This window comes from Ischnura elegans, chromosome 9, assembly GCF_921293095.1.
Source record: "Ischnura elegans chromosome 9, ioIscEleg1.1, whole genome shotgun sequence".
Classification (NCBI taxonomy): domain Eukaryota; kingdom Metazoa; phylum Arthropoda; class Insecta; order Odonata; family Coenagrionidae; genus Ischnura; species Ischnura elegans.
Window position 1 is genome coordinate 68,686,901 of NC_060254.1, and position 24,581 is coordinate 68,711,481.

The following is a 24,581-nucleotide window of genomic DNA, read 5'->3' on the forward strand; positions in this document are numbered from 1 at the left end:
TCCAAATGAAACCGTAGGCAGCGCATGCGTTTAGTATCCTGCTTGGAAGGTGAGACGGAACGAGAGAAGAAGAGAGAGAGAGAGGAAAGGGGAGGGGGTGAAAGGGATTGCTTGGGGTGGGGGAAGAGGGGAAGGGATGGACTGCGGAGGGGGGGATAGGGGAGGGGGGGATACGGAGGGCGGGGTTGGTCGCTGTAGCCGCTTGAGCGCCAGAAGGGCTGAGGAGGTCGGTTGTGGATGTTCGACAATTTAGTCGCGTAGCTACGCTGTCCGAAGGCGGGCTGTGGTTTGTAAAGCGGTCCCGACGTGCTTCGCTCGATTTCCCTCCGATATCATCCCGCCGGCTCACGGTCGGTAGCCTTCCTCGGACAGTGAGGCCTCGGTGGCCGGTCTCTGAGGTCAGGCAAAGTCCCCAAAAAAATAATATTCGACGTCGTGTGATTTTTTGAGTGTGTGTTTATCTGGCGAGTGCATCAAATACATCATCACCACTACCTTTACCGATTCATAAAACCCATTTCCTTCCCTCCGATTCCATCCCTTCTCCTGGTACATCGCAGAGAAGTTTCACTTTTTCACCCTAAGTTTCCCAAAGCAAAATCATTCCTCTCGTTCACGTCCTGTGACGGTGGAAATTTTTTCCTTCCCTCTGATACATCCGCAAGAGAAACACATACCAATTAACAGCCTCTTCCTGTCCAAAAAGATTCGTTATCAAGTTCTATCTTCCAATAAAATCTCTCCAATTTCATTCATTCACGTTTCTACGGTTTTCTCGAGGCACCAAAAAATTGTTCGGCATTCCGGAGCAAAATTATTACAGAAATAGTACACTGACAAACTAACAAGCCCTTTCTCCATACTAACGCTGTTACCCTTGATTCTCCCAACTAAACATTGAAAGTTACTCTCGTATTTCCCGAATAAAACAGTGAATTTTGTGATCAGACTACCTTCATCGCCATCAACGGTACAGTTCGAGTGAATATCCAGTGAGTAGGCAAATAACAGCAGTGGCATCTTCGTGTGTATTCTAGTGTTTTCTTCGGAGAGCAAAAAAGGGAAATCCGCACGTTGATGAGAGTGAGTTGAGGAAATCCTCGCGCGAAATCGTCTGGCAAGATGAAAGGAATCGCGAGTGATTTGCAGTGAAAATAATCTGGCGTCAAAAGTGCTTCGCAGTTAATCGTTCGATCTTCTGAGTGGAAAATTGAAGACCATACGAAAGAAACTTGAGGGTATTAGCGGCTGTGGCGAGTAGAATTTCGCCAGAGTCGCGCGGTGACCTCAACGGAGGGGTTGACCGCGTTGGGTGCCGAGATATCAACCGCTCAACTCGCCCGCTCGAGTGAAGCTGCTACGCCGGGGAACGGCTCGGCGCTCCGGCGGCACCCGGCCCCAAAGGAGGTGACTGGGGCATATCACTCATCTCCCTTGAACCATCCCCCTCCAACGCATAACAAAGCTAGGAGGAACCTCTTCACGGAATTTCCTCCCGAGGCAGAATTCGTTGGCGGGAAGAAAAGGCAGTTTGGAGTGAGGAAAAAATATAAATCAGACTATACATTTTTGGGGGGTGTCGAGGCTTTCGCAGAATAGTTACCGGTGGTAAAAGGAAGCCGGTCGGGAAGGTATTGAATTGCCTCTCTCATGCGCTGCGAGGCGTGCATTGCCGCTGTGAACCGAGCCAAGAAGAATCTGCTGAGTAGCTTGGAGAAACGTCGAAAATCGAAACGAAACGAGCGAAGTATCCTGTACAAGTGAGCTCGTGATTGCCTCCTCTGACGTTTCGTCAATCTCTCTAGTCAATCAAGAGATTTTTATTAAAATCCCACAAATATTTTCATAAATCTGGACTGTCACCGTGAAGATTGTCAGCCGCAGGTGAGATATAGAAGTGTAGACTCAAAGTGAACATCGCCTGCAATAACCTGGGAGTTTTAACTCAAGTAAATCGGGAGTCAATTGAATCGTGCCGGTGTTCGCTGAAAGTTAAAACGGAGTGAAAACTTGTTACAATTTAAGAGTAGGCAAGCGAAAAAAAACTATCCAAGATGTCTGGAAAATCGTGCCGCAGATGTATCTCGGGGTCGGCCAGCATCGCCGTGCTCGCCCTGATCGTCTGCGCCATCTCCGCCCAACTGACGACCGTACGCGCCGGCAACGGTGGCGGCGGTGGCGGCGGGGCCTCCAACGGGGGCGGTGGCAGCTTCCTCCAAATGTTTGCCGCGCAGCAAAATCCCCCCGACGCCTGCTATGAGTCTTCCCCATCGCTGATACCAGCCAATGGACCCATCGCCTCCCCGCTGACCACCTCCGACGAGGACGAAGACGATGAGGATGAAGACGACGAAGATGAGGATGACGAAGACGACATAATAGACGACGACGATGATGACGAGGACGATGAGGAAGACGATGAGCTGGGTGCGCGCCTCAGGGGTAGCTCGATCTTCCAGTACGGCTCCTCGGCACCGGCTAAACCTGCTCCGAGGCGGTGCGTCCCGGACTTCGTCAACGCAGCCTTCGGGAGACCGGTGGAGTCGACCAGCACTTGCGGGAACCCCCCAGTGAGGCTGTGTGATGTTCCACCACCGCCAACACCGGAGGCACCGACGGCTCCGTCTTCCTCAAGTGGGCCCATTACCACCCAGCCTCCGGCACCGCAACCATCCTCTCCGCTGAGGTCCCTGAATCTTCGAGGACCTCCGGGCTGCGTTGTCTGCGACGCCTCGCATCCGCGAAGGCGGCACCCACCTTCATACCTTACCGACCTCAACAATCCCTCGAACCTGACCTGCTGGAGGTCCGCCCCGCTCTCCACCCACAACCACCACCCGCACCACATCTCCGCCAACACCAACAACGGTCTGCACATCACCAGGAGGCCCGCCAACGTGACCCTCCGCCTTCCTCTGGGAAAGAAGTTCGAGGTGACCTATGTCAGCGTGCAATTCTGCCCCGGCTCGCCGCGACCTGACGCTTTGGCCCTCTACAAGAGCATGGACCACGGCAGGACCTGGCAGGCGCTCCAATTCTACGCCACGGATTGCCGTAGGGCCTTTGGAAGGGCCCCTAGGGCAGCAATAACGCGAGCGAACGAACAGGAAGCCCTCTGTACCGAACTGGGTGCCTCAAGTCCGGCAGCCCCTGCGAGAATCGCGTTTAGTACATTAGAGGGACGTCCCAGCGCGGCCGACCTGGATTCGAGCCCTGTCCTGCAGGACTGGGTGACGGCAACCGATATTCAGGTTGTTTTGGTGGCCCCTCAGGCTCCAATCGTCACACCCACAGTAACGGTGGCCAACGGAAATCAGACCCTACCGATCTTCCAGCAGCCTCAGTCGTATCAGCCGCCGGGCGCGGTCCACTTCGCCATCGCCGATCTGGCCGTTGGGGGTCGATGCAAGTGTAACGGACACGCATCGCGGTGCACGGTGGTGGAGGGCCCCGGAGGAGGATCGCTGGCTTGCGAGTGCAGACACAACACCGCCGGGAGGGACTGCGAGAGGTGCAGGCCGTTCCACTTCGACAGGCCCTGGGGAAGGGCCACGGCCAGGGACCCACACGAATGCAGAGGTGAGTGTTACGTGCACATTTTCTACTACCTCATTTTATTTCACGCACGATTTCATCCCGTATCCTGTAAAAGGCAAACTATGCCCACTAAATAATTTAATTATTTACCACCCGTTCTCAAAAAAATCTTGGTTCCAATTCAGCATCAGCAACATTTATTACCAACAATTTAAAACTAGAAATTGCATTTATGTTTGTAATCCGGGTCGTACTTAAGTAAAGTTTAAGTAAGAATAATTCGTATTCATTGCCTTTTCTTACATTAAATTCATATATTTTTAGACGTCGCATATTTCTACATTTATCTTCACGACCGGTTAAAAAGAATCGATCTACTTAGGGTAATATATGAACGGGAAAATGTATCATCACTCACATATTTCCTAATCTTAGATTTTCCCAAACATGGATTCGGTATTGTGCCACTTCGATGGTAAAATGTGCTAACAGAAGTCATTAAAACAGAGTTTGGACGGTAGGCAAAAATTGACGTTTTATAGTCTCCACGACTGAAATAGTTACTACTGTCAGTTAAAGTTTATTAATTTATGTGTTATTATACTTACTACACAATTACGGCAGCATATTATTCTCTGCTCCATTTTCACCATAAAGTTGCATGATTTCTCAGAAAAATAATTTCTGGTTTCCCTAGTCCGTTCATACAGTGTTTCTGGCGAACACCATCACGTAAATTAGATCTCGATCGGGTTCATACCTTCTAACAAAGACGAAACACACGGGAGAAGTCAGTATATTAACCTATGAGAAAGGTATAAGTTCTTAAATATTCTTTGGATTTTGTCGGTGGAATCGAGTCTCAGTCTGATCCAAATGTCTCCGCATACGTCTCAAAATATTTACTTTCCTATTGCAATAAATTTTCATCCAACGGTTATCAACAGAAAAGTAGTTCTGAATAATTGTAAACGGACAATTTTGTTTGAAGAGCCTAGCGATGATTCAGGAAGAAAGCGTTATGAATGGAATGAGTGGCCCCTAAAGCAATTATTTAAGCATAAAGATTTCAGACCTGGCCAGTTTAACTAATTGTATTGGACGATGATTGATCACATCATATAACAATCGAAAATTGAATAAACTGGTAATAAACTGGAACGTCCAAAAGGAACGTTTACGGAACATTTGAATACATGTCACAAGCAATCACGGACTAATAGTAGTTGTAATATTTCCACTCTATGGAAAATTGAAATTTTTTTTAACAAAAGTGATTTTCCGATTCTTTAATATGATTATACATTTAGCAAGTACGTCATTTTATTTAAGCCAATTTAATTCCGTGTAAAGCACCTGCATTTTATTTAAAAATACCTGTTACAGAACCAAGTGCTATGCTATTGAAAAATCTAATTCAACATTATGATGTGAGGAATGATAGCCATAAATATACTTAGCGCTCATTTTTACCCAAAAAATTTTACCTAAATGATTTTATTTTCTTTAATGCGGTTATTTGTTTGAAAAATACGTAACTTTATCTAACAATAAGCCTAAAATATCCCATAAGCCTATTTATATTTATTTATTTAATTACACGCAAAGAACCTGTAATTTATTTGAAAATTGCTGGTGTTATATGGAATTAGAAATACCTGCAATATAACTAGGTGCGATGTCTAATCATCGATGTAAAATCTAATTCATCACAACGACGTGAGAAATGATCAGCCATGAATAAACTTAGCTTTCTCTTTATACCTAATTTTTAAAAGCATAACTCCCTGTACCATGAGGTCTCCTAACTCAAAAATCTCGACCTGCTAACTCATAACAGCTTGGAGAATGATTTTATGAGGCCCCGCGGGAGAGCCTCAATTTGGCGCTGAGAATTTTATGAACGTGGCCTTTCTAACTTTTTTTTTCCTTCAGAGTGCCATCTTTATTAGGTAGAGACTACAAATGATGACACAATAATTCGCTCAGAACCATTCAAAGCGGGGATATAACTCAAACAAGACGCAGGATATTGCATGAACTATTCTGTCAAGGCTTCGCGAACTGAACAAGTTATCGAAGTCTCTCGAAGGTATTTGCAAATGTTCACAATGGAGCACGGAAACTTTACAACCCTTTTAACGACGATATAATGGATAAGTAAATGTACATTATCACACCAGCGTATTTTAGTCGGTGACTTTGGCCCTAATCTCCAAGAAATTTCCCGACAGTATGATAAGTCAGTCAAATTATCTCACAATACAAAACTTGTAGGTGTAAAAAGTTATTAGCGTCAGATGAGTAGGTGTTAAACATAGATCCACAAATATTATGCCAAATACCTTGTAATAAATATACTTGAAAGATGCTGATGCAATCATTAATTCACTTCATCGCGGCTGGTGTGATAACGCATTACTAGTTGATTTAAGAGGAAGTATGAAAATGCAGATTATGCTCAAAATCGGCATGATAATTGGTTCTTATTCTTATAAATGCAAGTGGTGTTGGAATGATTTATAAGACATCAATAATTAATATATTTATTATTCTACCGCAATTAATTAAAATATGCAACAAAGAAAACTGTATTCGCCGCTGATTCCATGCATTGACTTCATCTAACAATAATTTCAGTAAGTATGACAAAAATGTTGTCCTTATTACCATGAAAACGCATCAAAATAACGCAGTAGTGCTTGAGTACACATTCTGCGTAAGATGTATCACAAGTTAGAAAATATGGGAAAGTTAAGTATGAATAACCTTATCACCCCAGTTTCCATGTAATAGACAAGGCTAGCTACTCTTTTACTCATGATGGAAAAATATATATTTTAATTTTACTGCGGAAAGTATTTACTTAATTTTCGGGATTGGAAGAGCACTTTAAGATGTGAACAGCATTCACGACTCGAGAAAATATATGAGGAAAATTATGGAATTAAGGTAATGACGGAATATGTTATAGCGCGTAATGTTTGGACTTGCGCTTCATTTACGATTATCATGATAGACGTACTTACACCTGCATAAGTCAAGAAGATTTCATATCTACGGAAATGGCTAATGTGATACAACATAAAATATAAGAACTGATAGTGCAACTGATGAATTGAAACGGCGCAGAATACGCTCGTTACCTCGGGCTAAGCCTGGAGGAACTGTAATCGTTTTTCCAAAGTACGCAGTGGATGGGGTATAGGGATAGGTCTTTGGAGATTTATCCCTTTCTTGTCTGTAAAGTCGTAGATGGTACCTAACTATATGATGCAATTATATGGAAGCCAAGAGTATTTTATTAAATTTGTGTCGAATGGATCCGGAAAATAAGCACAATTGTGTAAATCAGTGGCGTAACTAGGAATATGCTTTGGGGGGATGAAGGGGCCTGTGGAGGGGACCCCCCCCCCTTGAGGCAACGGGTTTCCGGGAAAATATTTGAAAAATGCCTGGAAACACATTTTACATCATTTTGGCCCTCAAAATTTAACTTCAATCAGATGCAGTTATTATATGTCAAAACTAGAAAATAGTTTTAAATATTTTTATTGTTCCTCTAAGGATTTTGGCGGGGATATATCCTCTTCCGCCACAGGTGTAAATTATAATTTAACCTACCATTGCTAGTTTTAGGTGATAAAAAAACTAAATTTCGTGGAATTAATTAATATTAATTTGAAAACTACAAGATTGTGTTTGGCAGAAGTGAAGATGACTTGATTACTTATATTAAGCCTCCGTAAATAATGATGCTTATTTTTATGCAAATGGATAAATGGAATGGAAAACGGTGTCTCAGCCGTCGAAAAAAGAAAAATTAAGTTAGTGCAAGATTGCTTTGACATGATTGTGAAACGGACACTGCTATAGTGAAGGTATTTAAGTTCATGCATGACGGCGAATGCAGAAACAGAAATCTACCAATGGTTTTAACGAAGCATTCCACCGTATACAAGAAAGAAAACTCCTGAAGTAGGTATTCTAACTATTTATGCATCTTGAACCTCCTGCATTCCTGACGTTATTTTCTTAATCCGCCAGCAAGTAAATCGCCTGAGTCTTCTAAATAGCTTGGTAATTATCTCGTTCAGAAGTCCATACTAAGGTTAAGTGAATATTTTATCCGAAGGCATTCCTAAGATGAATTACCTTATTCCTCCTCAGAGACCTCACGTAGCTCGGTTGCAATTAATTCTTTTCCTTCTCGGTGAGAATTATGATCAGTGTACTTTCTCAGGAAGCTATTCTTTTATTGTACTCCTCAGTGTGTTATTGACCCGAGACGATTCAAGCCACTTTAAAAGAAAGCAAGATTTTTAAACCCAATTAAAAGGACAGAAATCTTCCTAGCAATCAATTGATTAAACATTCATTATTGAAACACCATAGTTTTTTTTTGCTTTTTGTACTCAGCATTCATAAACCGTTCCTTAACGATCAAGTTTTGGAAGATATTAAAATAATTTGAATTCTGCATGTGCCTTTAGAAATTCATGTGTATGAAAAATATTCCACATATTAGTTAGCAATAACCTATATATTTGATAGTGACATTAAATGCGTAAAAGGGGAAACATTTAAATTGAACTATCCGTTAGCTAAAGAGGAAGAGTTTATTGAATACATTGCAAAGTAAGATTTTCCAGGTAACTGAGGCATAACCTCATCTCCAAAAGCTCAAGAAGGGTAGATATTAATAAGTATATAAAGAAAGCAAAAATGTTCTGGAAAATATTCAGTACACTTTTAAATATTGTGTTTATCTCTGTCTACTACTTCTTGCTGCTTACCTCTTGATAATCGTGATAAAAAATCATAATTTATTCATAATGAGATGGTGTATTGATATTATTACCAATGAAATGGAATAGAGCTTATTTATTATTTCATATTAGAATCCTCAGAGTCTTATTGAGCTAAATATTGTATGTTTATTGGGTAATTACATGTTTTATAACAAAAACGTTACATTCTATAAGACCTCCAAGGATTCTACCGTAATTTATCACTGGTCGCTCAAATTTTACAAATAATTCAAATATAAGCTCTCTTATCATAGGCTACTATATAAAAATATAACTTCCTATAAAACCATTTCATCTGATATCAGCCTTTGAATTGATTCAACTCGTAGGTGGATTAATTGCTTCACACTCGCTACTCTGGCCTCCCGTTGTTTAGAGCGCCTTGTATTAAAAAAAACTTTCAAAGCGTATTTATTTACATGTCACTCGTAGATCACCGAAAGTTCTGCTAAATCAAAAGTGGAAATCTAATGTATTATTTCTACAACATAAGAGACACTGGATTATTTTTGATAAAGCAAACAGTGTGTTTCTTGCGAAGATACGCAAAATTAAAAAGCGAATACTTCCTCATATCGTTTCCATTGGTTCTCTTGTTGGCCTCAATTTTTAATGGCGAGATGAAGTTTAATGACGATAATGTAGTGAGCAATTATCATGTACTTTTTTGGAAACCTTTTAAGGTTTCACATATGGTTGGACATTAAGAGAAATTCACAATGTCACACTAGCGAGCTCATACGAACGTACTGAACCTTCCGTTGCGAAAAGTCACCACTTGTCGACTATCCAATGCAAGTGCTCCTGTATTAATACTTAACCGTTACTAGTGTAAAGTTTTAATAGTCCCACTTAACATAGCGCTTCATTATTAGTTGTAAATAACTTTTTGATCGATACAAAATAAACTTTTATTTGTGCATATTATAGTTTTCGAGCTAATCATTCTTAGCAATTACATACGCTGATGGATCAATTTTATCAAGGGGGTGGGGTAATATCGAGGTAAAGTTAGATTAACTTATTTCAAACCAGTACACCCAATGATTTGGGCGGCTCCTTGAACTTCGTGAATGATAATTTTCGCGACTTCATTATGGTTCATAGTTTCAGTATGAGGTTGTGAAGCTAATGGTCCTCCTTAATTCATGAACATGAATTGAAAAATCGAAATGAGTATACTAATTATAAATAATTATTATAATAAATACTTAAAATGGTGTGTACGATGAAATAGTATTTAGACGCTAAAATTCGGATTTAAGAAAATCAATGAACCCGACCAATGATATTTATTATTTAAACATATGAGAATGATAGCATGTACGACAGTGTATCACTGTAAGTATACCCACGCCCATAATCCATTAAACTAGTTTAGACTAATTTATGTTTTTATTTTATATTTATTTCGTTCACTTCGGGGGAGTGGTGGGTCCCCTAACTCCTGTTATATACGCTCCTTGTTTCTATGGCAATTCACGTCATTTCAATCACAAAGATGTTTGGAACGCAGCATAGGGGAACGCGAAAAGCCCGAGTTGCGAGACGGACCTTGTGCTAATGCCTCGGTTTGGGTCTCGTCTCTTAGGAGGTAAGAATTTGCACTTGGTCGGCGTAAACATCTCACACCTATCCTTTAACCCTCGCTATTCTTACGTTCTCCTCTCTTGAGTTACGGGGAGAAGGAAAATAAAGTGGACTAGTTGGTTGAGCCCATGGTTGCTAATCGAAAGGTCCTGAGTTCTGATATCGGGTGAAGCAACCGGACACTCCGCACTTCGAATTAGGCAGGGAGACGCTGGAGACTCGGAGTCTGCGCGCTAGGATTATATTGCTCGAACAATTGAGATGAAAAGGGATACCTTTAAGAGAGACACGGAGAAAATAATATTAGAGCCCCAATATATTTCCATGTCCGACAGAAGCGATAAATTAAGAAAGATGTTTTGCCGTACGGATAGGTATGGGAATTCGTTTTTCCCCCGAACCATAAAGGACATAAATATATACTAATCGTAATTTCGCATTTTCTTATTATGTGCAAATGGCTGGTGTCCTAACACCCCCTGCCACACGCCTTTTAGTCTACTTGTGGGTTAGTATGTAGATGTAGAAGTAGATAAAACCGGACCATATGGCACAGAAACGACCAGCTAAATGTGTTCAGCTATTCCCGAAAAAGTTACGTATTTTTAAAAAATCGTTTCGTTTTCGAAAAGTTGCGGATATACAGGGGTGGGGCACAAAGGTCATGACCCTCACCCAAATTTTATCAAAAATTGTTAATTTGTGGTTGTTCAATAGTTTTTGTAGCCTTGTAAAGGAGTAAAGCGAGTGGATATGCAAATTCATTGCTAGAAGTCTCAAACGCGAGAGAAGTTTGAGTTATATCTATACTTAGTAGAGCGTGATGCTCTCTAACCTACAAAAAACTTGCTCAAAAATAAAATAAGCTGGGTCCCAACTCGTTAGGCATCAGGTAGCATGGCTTTCGGTGCCTAAAATTTAGGAAAAAATGGATATTTAAAGAAATTTTATTCGGGAGAACGCCCCTCTTTCCAGGGGGATATTCCATACTCCTGAGACCCAGGTCATGACCCCTCTCCCCCTCAAAGTTGATACTGAAATCGCCCCTATTCGTAAGCAGCCTATAAATGCAATAAATCGCGATTGTTTCCGTTAAGATCGTGTTAATGTACCAAAAACTCCAAATACGTCATCAGCTTATGAAAACTGGAGGATAATTTTAGCATTTTTTTATTGAAAAGGCAATGAGATAATGAATAAATGAGGTATTTTTTTCGTCGTCAATTATCCTTCCCTACCGACTGATATTAATTGATTGCAATATCTGAATCTTGTGTGAACGACCTGACTGAGGGATTTGGAAAGAAATACGTTAGAAATAGGAAACGTACAGGGCATCACAAGTGTTTAGGTTCAAGAGTATTTATTTCCTTTATTTTGGTGGTAATTAATTGCTTTTTGAAGAATAAATTGACTTTTTGTACCATGCAGTTCAATTATCCTGTCAGATTCAGGGACGTGCGTGCAGTTGAAATATTTCTCTTTGAGCTGAATTGAAACTTACCAAATCGAGATCGTTCAAAAAATTTACCTCGTGCATTGCCCTCTAAGTCTCTTGCAGGCGCTAAAATATCAGCACTTACATTTCTTCAAATTCTTCATGGGCTTTTGCGGAAGATAATTTATTTAAGCAGTAGGAACTAAGAAGTTCTGTTTATTTTTTTAAATTTTGTGTTTGGTTCCTTTGAAATCGTAATTTATCTCATTCTTTTGGCTTTTTATGTCGTGTTTTCTTTCGTCAATTCAAAGTTCATCGATCCTGAAGTTAGCGGTGTTTTATTGCGGTGAAATTTTGACGCGCAAATTTGATTAATAAGGGTATAAAATTTCCTCAGCTGTATTCTTAACCTGTTACCAGCATATTCCGCAAATTTAATCAACAGCATATGTTGAAATTAAGCATGTGATCGATTCCACTGACTCCCCTATAATTCAGGATACTCCATATATCTTTGCCAACATCTCTTCGTTGCTCAAGTTGCCCTCGATCGTTAACGTTAACGTCTCATTGAGACACTGTAAAGGTCGTTTTACACGGGGCACGTACTTGCACGATCTGACATATGTAGGAAGGCGCAGTCAAAATTGCGTCGTGTAAAGCGGTGAATTGCTAGAGCACATGCAAGAATGCGTGGAAGTGAGATGGGTAAATAGCCTCTGCTCTAATTGCGTTCATGAATTCCACGCCATTTTATAAATTAATGCAGTTCTAACCTGCGCAATGCCGTCCCCTTTATAAAACGGCCTTAATACTATCACAGATTTAGGTTGCAAGGCATTAATAACTGAACCAGTTCAATCTATTGGAAACTCATTCAGTTTGGGATGGCAACTGTAATGATTACTACTTCTCAGGTTCAAATAAATAAATTCATTAAATATAAACTGAAAAAGTTACTTCCTACTTCTCTGGATACTTTCATTTTGAGCAACGCCGTGTGGCCTGCTATTTGTGAATAAACTAACTTCTCAATTGAATCCCTAGGTGATCTTTTTCCACGACATTTGTTGGGTAAAAGTAAGAGAGGGTATTAAGACTGCTTTTAAAGGAGTGTGCTGTGCTATTATTGCCCTGTTAAAGACAAAACTACACGAATAGTTAATTTGTCTCTTGTTCTTTCTCTTTACATTCTCTTTATACGTATTTCTTATTCCTTAAAATTATCCAAACCACCGTAATAATCCCCTCTCCCCAAATAGACAGGGGAGAGAAAGAACATTTTTTGGGTGGGAAGAGAAAGCCTCCGATTATGTGGGAGGCACCACGGCAGCAATGCCAACTTTCCGGCGATGTATCGTGAATTTTTGTCGAATTCACCCTAGCCATACCCCATTCCATTCAATAACACGTCCGCCCCATCCCTCTGGCGGCGAACCTGTGAATTTCGCTCCAAGCGACGGCTACGTGGTCGAAATACAAATGAGTGGAAAAGAGTGCGAAATTATTTGGTGTTTATGTAGCTCATAAGCACTTCTCTGTGGAAAAGGGAAAGAAATAAAAATAAATGTTCTTCCTCGAACCAATTGCACGAAGTCATTATTTTTCGCAATTTCTACGACTGCTTCCTGTCTCCCAAGTATGTCTTTCGCTAAATATTCTTTTGCCCAATGGGTTAGTCAGCGAATTATGTAAATGTAATATGTGAATTAAGCGTTAAGAGTAATATATTTAATGTATTTCTGATGTAGGTAGAGAAGTAGCGCTAATAAATTAGATTTTAATTATAAATTTAATTGAGATTTTCCATTAAACTTTAGTATGAAGCAGTATTGTAGTTGGCCTGGTACGGCGTATCCCCTAGAATCCAAGCTCGTTATAAGCGTACCGGTTAAACTACCTTTAAATATGTAAAAAATAGCCTTCCTGTAAATTGTCCAATGGGTGTCAGAAAGAAAAATCGGAAACGATCATTTACTTGTTCAGAGTCATCTCGTGGCACAACTTGGAACTAATATAAGAGTTGGAGTTTGACATTTCAATTGCGGCCGCGCGTATAAAACATGTTCAGCTGTTGACAAATTTAGGTGAGTACCGCCTTAATTTTTTTCCAACTACAGCACCGGTATGAAGTACATAAACAGTAGCCTCTGGGAAGAGAAGTAAGATGCAATTCAGCAGATAAGAGATAAAAAATAATAGTTGTAGAACAATGTAAACGAATTGTCTAAATGAATCTGTTTTCGTTTAGTCTTTTTATTTGACGCAAGGCTCCATTTATGAACATAATAATCAAATGGAAAAGGGAAAAACAATGATTGATTTCATTAAACCATCAGTGTCCATTTATTACTTTTAATCTACTTACTTACTTACTTTACTTACATACTTTAAGTTGAATTTATCCTCCTCGTAGGTGCTCTATAACGTAACAGAGCTGCGAAGTTAGAATATTTTTCAAGAGACGATATTTTACTCCAATAAAGCACGATTTAATCCTAAAAGTTATTAAACACGAAGTAGCGCCATAAAACGGCCTACATTTTTACCCCAAAAGATTCTTAAAGAGTGACATCGTCATTACACATTTTAAGTCATTAATATAAATGAATTTGCGAAATAATTCTGGCTTCAATATTTTCCGTTTCAATACAGAAATAATGAAAATTATCGGATCAAGCAAATGGATGTAAAAATGCAATAGCTGTCAGCTAAAAAGGGCTTGAAAGAAGCTAGAGCTACAAAAAAATTAAATGATGTAAATTAATACAAAATTGCGGCAGGTTTAATTAGTTCTTCAATATCACATCAACAATATTCCTTTTGACTAATACTGAAGAATTTTTCTTGTTAAATTATCAAACGATGAAAATAATTTTATTCATTTGTTCACAATTGTACATGACGTCATAAATGAGATACAATGACCGAAAAATTGATTTTATTGCCTGTAACGCTGCTTCCTGGGCCAAAATTGTTCGAGGAAACTGTGTATATTTTTAACACTTGTGAAGAAATAAGTGTTCCAAGTAAGAATAACTTAATTGGCCACATTATCGGACACGATGAAGACTATCATAGAAGGTTAGTTGGAAGGAAGAAGGGCAAAGGACTGCCTCGAATTAGTTACGTATGGCAGATTATAAAGGATGTAAAAGAGAAGAAATACCTCGCTATGAAAAGACTAGTGGATAGGAGAGAGGAATGGAGAGCTGCGTCAAACCAATCTTAGTACTGTTGACTAATGATGATGATGAAAATAAGAATGCTCAATCCTATTTTTTCCATTTTACGTTTACATCTGAAGCCCAATCATGTTTATGGTTTGCTTCCAATACCGCGTATTTTGAGGGCTGTGGGTTGAGAAAGGGCTTCACGCTCGTTTATTGAAAAACCTCGCCAGTTTTCTTATTTTCACGCCCAACTGATAAAAGCTCCCCTCTCAAACATTTTCTTTCCAACCTCCAACCCCTAAGCCGTTGCTTCCATCCGACCCTCCGCAAGCAATCCGACCCCTAGTCACCCCCAATTCCAACACTTTCCCCTACTTATCCCCCCACGGACGTGTCTGCCACCCCTATTTCTATACACCACCCTCCCAATTCATTTCCACGCAACTCCATTTCCGAATAACTGCTACCACCTCCTCATCCCCAGTCGAACCACTCTCACTTTTTTTTCGGGGAGCGTTTAATATTCTCCACGCTCCACGGATCGCTTAAATTTCGACCAATTACTTCATACCTCCTCCCGCTCCCTTCATCCTCCTGGTAACGCCCCCGTCTTGCCATTTCGACCGATGATGATACGAGGACCGTGTGTGTGAGAATATGACCTGTTGGTGTGGGAGGGATTTTTTTTCATAGAGGAGAAACGAGAATATGAAAATTACAGTATATGGTTCTGAATTTCTGGATCATGTGAAAAAGTGTCTCTCCAATTAAAGTTTTTATTTCACCAACTTATCAAAGAATGATAAAAAGTAACTGATGAGCATGTGAAAGCCGCTAGTATGCGCAAAGCAGACCCCAGAGACATCATCACTTAGGGGTATTGTACACCACCAAGGCGCCACGAAATGTAATGAACGCTCATCGATGATCATTTCGGACGAAACAAGGGAGAGCATATCATTAAAAGATACTTCAAATTCGCATATCCTATGAGAAGATTTTGGACAGTTTCGTTATATTTATAAAATATAATTTATCGTGGGACCAAATATAGACTTTAATCTAGACTTGATAAAATTGCATTCCCTCGTCCTGAAGTCTCATTATTCCGAGTTTTCTTGGTAGAATTCAAAGAAAAATTTTGTGAAAGATTTTATGACCTACCAATTAATAATTTTTTTAGTAAATGAAGACTTTGAAAGCTTATTTTTTTGTTTAACGTTCACCAACTGATCACTAGAAATGTATCCAACCGATTCGATGGAAAAATGAGTTCCACATTTTTCTCTCTCGTATCCTATTCACTCTCAAATTCCGGAATGAAAAAACATAGGCGCGCTGTATAAAATAGAGGTGAACGCTAATACACGGGAACAGTGATGGGGAGAGATGGTTAGCTCAAGAGGTGCCTGAAGGTTTGAAAAGCGTGGTGGACCGGGGTTCGCAAAATGAACGTGAGAGAACACGAGTGGGTAGCTCGCGAAACGTGGTGAATGCACGCGACCGCTTTGAATATAAAGAGGGTTGAGGCTAGTCTAGGGGAAATAAGGAGGTGGGGGAAATTTCTGGAGACGTAGACGAGGCGCGAAATTGGCAGCAAAGTCATGGAGAGCTGGAAAGTGCAGAGGGGAGTATAGAGAGGCTTTTTTGCGCCTTGCGAAAAAGGCAACCTTTTGCTCTATGACAGTCGCCAACTACAGCTAATTCCCAAAATTTCAACTACTACAATATTCAACAAGACGGCAACATGCTCTGGTATTTGTGCTGCTGACAGCTAATATTGCATTTACCATCGCTTATATTGAAAATAGGATGAATTTCTCGAAAAATGAAGTAACTGGTTGCTTTATCGGCAGTAAGTACCGAGAAAATAATTTATATATGCTGGGATATTTGACGTGGAACTCTGCAAAAAGATTTTTTTACAGAACTATTTACTATAAATCCCATTTCACCACCACCCAAAACAACACTGACTGACCGATTCATGCCAATGTTTGGAGGAAACGAGACCATATACGACAATAAGTCATAGAATCAACCCCTTTTAAAATCATATATGAAGAGATACAACTTGAAAATTTTCCACATAAAAACTTTTCCACTTTTATGTGGAAAAGTGCAAAGTAGTATCACTTCATATCATATAATGGATCTCCACAAATTATCTGCTTCTGCCATTCAATTTACCATACAAAATCGTCTGGAATCCTTTGGAAAAATTGTCCAAACATTACATTTTTTATACATTGCTGTGTTGCCAACAACCTCTGTGCCTTCACTTTTTGGGGGCATTTATGGGTAACACAATCGAATTTTCAAAAATATCAATTTTCGAATCTATACCACGTGATACGACGAGAGACTAAATTTCATACCGACCGGAGCATTTTAATTTTGGCCAAATCGTGCAATTTCACTATTTCGTGAATCTTTTGCACTCTCCGGTGGTATCTCTACTTTGCAAACTCCGGCACTGCGCCATAGGGTAAAACAAAATTAGTAAGAAATGGCAGAGTGGCCTGAAAAGGGCGGGGGGGGGGGTCTGGGTCCGGCGAACGATAGCGAGTCTTTAATATGTAGGGGCACTTCCATTTTTTAATGAGTGAATGGATGAGGTAATGAAACGGAGGATAGAAGTGAGAATATGACGGGCAGAATGGCCAACATAGCGCCATGCTATACTCCATTGGTCTTGGGCCACGCTGTTGATTCTTAGGAGGGAAGGGATAACCTCCTCATCGCTACCCACGTCACCGAATAGCTGGGGGAGTTCGATTTTATTGAGGTCATGTCCAAAATTTCAAAGTTAACTTCGAAAATTGTGAAAATTTTAATACTAATAATAATTTTTAAGCCCACCTGGACTAATCACGGTGATAAATTTTACGGGAGTCACCCGCAATGCCCAAATTATGCGAAAAATCTACAGAGAAAAACATCATTCGCCTTGACCAGGATTCGAACCCGGTTCCCCCGATTTCCAGTCGAGGGCTTAAGCTACTGAGGCGCCATTCGGCAGCTTTTACGGGAACCAGTAATAATAAGGCACTACTTTCCAAACTTATTTTAATACTTGGCAACCTGTTTCGACGTGTTCTTTCGACGTTGGAGAATGACGTAGAATACGCCTAAACCGGTTATAGAGTGTTGAAATAAGTGTGGGAAGTACAAAGTGCCTTTATTATTACAATGCATAACTTCCAAAAAGTAAAATCATCCGCAATCTACTTCTTTACGACGACTACAATAATGATGTCTTTTTTTCTCTCTCTCCAGTGTAGAAGCCTATGGGATATGAAAATAGGTACTCAGAATCTTCAACGGCAATCCAAGATATTCAGACGCTGTAGCCGTGCGGTTGTCAGAAGCGAAGGAAACCCCCGAGGACTCGGCCCCCCTCGCACGTAATCGCTTCGCAGCGCCCTGAAATGATTCCTTTTTCCCAAAGAGCCCCCGGCATATAATGGCGGTGATAGGATAATTAATTTCAGAAATGCCGTAGTGAAGGGAGTTAGGGTTACGTCTGATAGCCTTTGAGGGGAAAGGGGAGCAGATAGGTTGCGAGCATTGGATTCATAGGGTGCGACGTTAGAGCCCAATCTTATCTTGCATAAAGCACCGTGTTCTGACTGACTGACTGATTCTCTCACTTATCAACGTACGGCCCAAACTACTTACTACGGATAAAACTACGAAAAGTTTCAGAATTTAATCCTTGTATTATTTGTAAGCGCAGTAAGAAATTATTGTTACGAGAGACAATTTTTAGGGTAGATACCAGCCCATTGGTGTTAACTTTTATACTCCCATAAGATAAGCATTTAATTTCGTTCAGGTATTTTTTATTTTGCTTTTTTACTTTATCTGCGTGCCTGATATTGGTAGGAAATATATGCCATTTCGGTGAAGAACCAATCCAGTGGTTTATTATGTTACAATACACCACCTTTTATTCTCAATAATACACAAAATGTTGAATTTCGATTTGTATTTTAGGTATTGATTACTACGGATTTCAACTCAGTTGTCAATATTGGGAGATGATCGACGGTCGTAGATAGTTTATTAACATTGATTGGTTATTACGAAAGCGAAAGTAAGTACTACGAGGTAGACGTCATACGTCTATCTCGTATAACTTTCGCTATATTTATAGGTACCCTGAATAAAGAGTTGATATTCGATTGAGGGGTGAAGTTGGAGCTGTTGCTCTATGCACCGCAGATGAACAAATTCAAACGCCTCTCGCGTCCGACCATTCTTTTCGAAAATAATCGTCGGGCCATGCCGTAAACTCAAGCGATGGTATTGAAGTGGGGGAGAAGCGACTCAATATTCACTGGGGACTTTTCGGCTATGGGCGGTATTGCCACTTTGCACGTTTTTCCACAGCTTTTCTTCCCCTTGCTCCTTATCACTAAAGGGTGACATTTTCAATTTAGTGCAATTCAGAGTTCACCCCTTCAAGATCGCGAAAGAAATATCGTAGCCCCGCTTATAGCAACTTACCGTAACTTGACTTTTGAAATCTTCCCGGGTTTGGCACCGGGTAAGACAATATTTCGATGAGAATCTCATTCATCGTCATCAGGGAGAAGACACACTGACTGAGGCCAGTCTTAAACCTGATTACGATGGGAGAGTTTCTCATCGAAACTTTTGCCTTAAACAGTCTTATCCGGTGCCAAGCCCGGAAAGATGTTATCGAATTTACAAATGTTTCCCATTAAGTAAGTAAGTAAGCTTTGGAAGCTAAGCGATGGAAATATTATAGCCTCGCTTATAGACACTTAACTTATCGTAACTTGGTATTTTATGAACCGTACGAAATAGTAACAACTACAGAACAAAGCGCGCTCCAACAGTGAATTCCTTTTTAGAGGTATTGAGACAGTTTTATGCCTTTCGATTGACAAAACTATCATATTTTCTGCTAACAGTTTTAAAGAGAAATTGAACTTTTCTTCACTAGCGAGTGTCCTAAAACATGTTTCATAATTTTAAGTTGTCGTACATTTTGGAGCTTTTTTTTTGTTTTAGACTCCATAATTACGCTTAGTTTAATCAAGTAAAGCTGCTGTGTGCAACGTATCTATTAATGATTCAAGATAAAGGTTGCTATGAAAAGATTACAGTGGCGATTACATTGGACTGAAATCTTCCAAACATCACTCTTTTCCATTTTGTCAGAGAAGGACACAATTTAGCCATCGTATATCCTAAGTTGAACGCTGAAAATCATTTATTATTAGTTATGATGGGTTCAAAACTTAACATAAATGAAAATGGCTGAAGTTTTATTGCCTTTTAATAATAATAATCACTGTGAGTAGTAAAAATATAATTTAATCAATAAATTGGCATTGAATAATTATAGAAGACGTATTTTAGTTCCATTGGTACCAAAACATCTGAAGGTTTTAATGCCAGCTAGCATAATGAATAAATTGTTTAAAAATAAAATAAGATAAAATCTCATGAATGATCATCAATATTTACTTACGCATGTAGATAATTGTTCCTCATTCTATTACTTGAAGTTATAGCAGAATTTTGATCTGGTAAGGGTGAGCATTTTAAAGCCTGATTCTAAATCAACGCCAAAATTCACGAAGTGTCGTCAGCCACGATCGAGCAGTTGCTGATACCAATGCGTATCTAGGTTAGAACCAGGAGGGGCGGTCTCGAGAATTGTTTCAGCGGTTTTAGGTTAATTCTTTGATTAAAAAAAGATTACTTTATTAGATTAACAATCACTTTGTACATGAAATAGGTCGTTTTATTAGTACCATATCGGGTAAAATTGGCCCTGAGTTTAAAACTAATTTGTATTTTAATTGTTAAAGTATGTAAATTTATCGGAAAATATATCAAAATACTTTTGCTCAAACTGGCTAACTCAAAAAAATTCCATGTTTTCTAGTGTATGTTTCGACTTGGCGGGGGGATATCAATGGGGGGGGGGGGATAATAACCCCTTACTACCCTCCATAGATCCTCCGTTGGCTGAGACCGACCGAGGTGGCCATTCACTATGTAATAACAGCTGCACGGCTGCAGTCGCTACTGTTTATTCGAGCGGCCTTGACCATTACGATAGTCATACGCGGCGAAATAATTGAATGAACAACCGGAATCTCCACTAGCAGCTAAAGCAATCAGTTAAGCCGTTAGCATGCGCAGATAAACAAAGAAAAGTATGCATGAGACAAATGCCAAGGGTGATATTGAAGCTCCACTCCTTTACAACAGCGATGAACATCTGAATGGCTGAAGGGAATTAAAGATCAGGACGAGGAGTGGTCTAGGAGATGTAATAATTTTTTCTCCTTTGCCGTCGGTATAAAATGAGATCGTCACGGATAAGATACCGTCTCGGTTCGGAGGGAAAAAACTCAGGAAGTGTATTCGAACCCCAGGCGGTGCCATATCCTAATCTCAATCGCTGAATTCATTCATTCTTACCCGTGACACACACACAGACTTGTAAAAAGAAAAAAAAATACTCCTAGCTGACCTTCCCGCTTTGCGCAATTCTTTTCTTTTTTTCCACAAACAAAATAGTCGATCAACAAGCTTTAACAGTCCTCGCAAAATTCATATATATTCGCCACTCGACCTAATGATCTTTCGCAACCGCTTAAGTTTTTCCATGGAGGGAAGAAGTCGCGTCCAATAAATTGGTAATGTTTCGCGCTGGACGTCCAAGAGCGGTCGCGTTGCAAAAAAAAGGCAAAGAATGTGCACTGGAGAGCGCGGCTTCGCATTCGATTATAAGAGAGGGGAAGTAAGAAGACGGACAAACTCGGGAAAAGCTTACCTCATTAGTCCCCGCGCAACCGGTCGGCATTTTGTCCAACTGTCGCTATTTTCCTTCCTCAATTTCGGAGTCAAAAGAAGGCTCATATACATGTCCGTCCGTGACAAATTAGACGGAGAAGAGAGTGAGATGATGAAAAAAATTAATGGTGCATTACAGCATGAAGTATGACCTCCATCAGCGTTCAAGGCAACATTATCTCTTGAGGACGCATGCCTTCTGCTCGACCGCTCTTTCATGATGACGGATATTCGTCTACAACTTGCATCCATCTGGCAATTTTCAGGCTTAGCATGGTAGACACTGTGCAATATCATATTTTATCTCCGTTATTAAAAATTACGATGGAGAAAATAATTATAAGGTAAATGAGATACAGGTAAATTTTGATAACAGTCTACATTAAGGGTACTGAATTATTCAAGGCAAAAGACATGAGTTTTTTTTGTTTCGTCGTACACTAAAATACTTAAAAACGCCTGGGAAAGATCAGATGGGTGGAAAGGACCTTTGAGCAACCTGTAGTTATGTGACGGAGGCCGTAAACTCAGTTTAAGAAAGCGACAGAAATATACGTATTCTTCATTACGGTCGTGCCTGGTTTTGGCGTATAAATAGATGCGGGATAAGTCAGCGACTAGTATACTCCACTCAAATGAATCTTTCTAGCAGTTCTCTATTGGGCCGTAAGGGGCCAATTTATTTGTACTAAGTGTAGGATATATTTTTCTAACCCCGACAACCATATTCAATTTACCTGGTTTTTAGAAATGAAAAAAAAATTTTGTTTTACTTTTCGAGGTAGTTTCTGACTTGCGATGAGATTAGAATATAAAAGATTTGATAGCATGAAGACTTTCAGCAGCACATAGACGCAGTGGTGAAGACCAGCTAGATGTAGATGTAGAATTAAAGCATACCGCACGTTTCTCCTAAATTTGATAACTTGTTTCAAGCACGAAAAAGAATAATTTTCATAAACGCTGAATTATGATGCACACGGTTATTTGCAAAATGATGCTCAATCAAGCTATAAATCAGCGTTTGCATTTTATACACGTCGAGTTGGGCGAAATAACATAAGCAAAGCCACTGAGATGCAGTTCAACCATGATGTCTCAAAAAGAAGTACATAATGAATGAATTAACGATTCAATAGGACGTAATTAGTGATACTAGACGAGTTCATTCGTAGAAAGAAAAAGTATCAGCCTATATTTTTAGAATTGCAGCGTAGTGCTGAAGATTTTTAAGATATCTCATGCGTAAATATTTCGGCCAAACCAAAATTTAGGCCATGCTATCAAATTGTGTATTTTCAGCGCAATCATTAAAACCTGAAATATTTCAATCCTTTTACGTTGTTAAAATTTAAATATTTTAGGTGCTGCAACAAGTTATATTTTAAAGTCAAGCTGATAGTGTATCGTAGGCAACGTACATCGTGGGAAACTCGCTACGTAAAGATATTATACAATATCGTGGTATTTGAAGTAGAAAATTATATATTTCTAAGTATGAGATGCCATTGAGGGTGAATCGACATGTTGCTGTTTTCAATTTGAAGCACGATAAATCACGGAGGCGCCATTTATAGGGGAATAATTCAATATGCAATTACGTGGAGTAGATACGCGATATAATGCGATACGGTACGAAATCAATTTAACGCGATATATTGCGATGTCAGACATCACATCATGCGCTATATTGCGACCTGAGTCACGCGCGGTTGACTTCTCCGATTAATAATTCGCGCCTGAATTTTTTTAGATCTCATTTTTTATAATTCTACACACCTGTAGTGCTTGGTTATCGCGCCTTGCGGATTCTGGCTGGAAGGGATACTCCCCTAAGGCTACTGCGAAGATTTTTTTCTCCCGCGAATAAATCACTCAAGTGTCGTACCATCTCGGAGTGCGTCTCTCGTACGTAAAGAAAACGGACACGAGTTACTTCCCGCTTGAAAGAAGTCGAGACGAAGAAGAACCTGGGAGGAAAAAGATTTGATCGCTAACACTTGATAAATGGTCAATTACGGACTTTTTCTGCTCCTACTCTTCTTCCGTAACATTCTTCGGACCAAGGTTTCTTTTCGCGGAGGCGAAAAATAAGATGAAAAGGAATGCTAGGAGATAATGAGATAAGTGGAGCCAGTCACGTAGGGGAAAAAGTTATGCTTTCTAAGTTTGGTGGTCGGAATTTTTTCCACGGCTTTACGGATCTGAATCAATATATTGGATGTTAGTATTAGAAGTTCCATGTATATTTTAGGTATTTATTTCTTTCAAATAACAACTCATTTGTCGATATTGTGCGATGATCGACGGTTGCGAATTGTTTATTACAAATGATTGGCTATATGAAAGTTTTTATTATTATTAACGATGTTGTATCGTCTATTATCGACGGTAAAAATTATAAACAAGAAAAAGTTATGCGTTCTAAGTTTGGGATCGATATAAAAAAAAATGGTTTTACGGATCGTTATCCACAGGTATGAATTTAGTTTCCGGCGGCGAAATGGAAAATTTTGATATAAAGTTAAGTCAGATTTTAAGATGGTTCAATCACATGTAACAACTGTTACTAATGGTTATCGAAAACATAATGTTGAATATCGATGCAAATGTTAAGTTTTTTTCTTTCCGATTTCAACTCAGTTGTCGAAATATGCGAGACCATTAATGAAAGAAAACCGTTTCCAATAGACAACCATTGGTTGTAAACAAGCTACGACTTGAGGATTTTAATTTCTGGCGGAAAATGGCAAATTTTGATATGAGATGAAGTCGGATTTTAACCCATTTCCGCCCAGCATAACCAAACTGATACGGGCGTACAGACAGCTTTACGCAGGTGTTAAGCGAATTAGGCTGGGCGCTGGTTGAGACTCGGAGGCTGCGCGCTAGGCTCAGATCGCTCGAACAATTGAGAATAGATATCTTTAAGAGCGACACGGAGAACATAGCATAAGTGCCCCATTACATTTCAAGGTCCGACAGAAGCGATAAATTAATAGGTATGTTTAGCCGAACGTTTAGATATGCGAATTACTTTTTCCCTCGAACTCTAAAGGACTTAATCGTAATGTCTCATTTCTTTTTAAAGTTTAAACGGCTGGTGTCCTAGCACCTCCTGCCACACGCCTTTTAGGTGGATTGCGGGGTAGTATGTAGATATGGCTCCGTCATGAGCATATGAGGCTC

The 24,581-nt window shown here is 39.8% G+C and overlaps 1 protein-coding gene across 1 annotated transcript in view; it reads left to right on the forward strand.

The window, feature by feature from the left end:
• The first annotated feature begins 231 nt into the window (after window positions 1-231).
• LOC124164948 (netrin-1-like) overlaps window positions 232-24,581 on the forward strand; it is a 43,017-nt gene continuing 18,667 nt past the window's right edge. Inside the window, exon 1 of the mRNA XM_046542186.1 lies at window positions 232-3,579. Within this exon, the coding sequence (XP_046398142.1) occupies window positions 2,055-3,579 (1,525 nt within the window). The 5' untranslated portion in view covers window positions 232-2,054. The remainder of the gene's footprint in view (window positions 3,580-24,581) is intronic.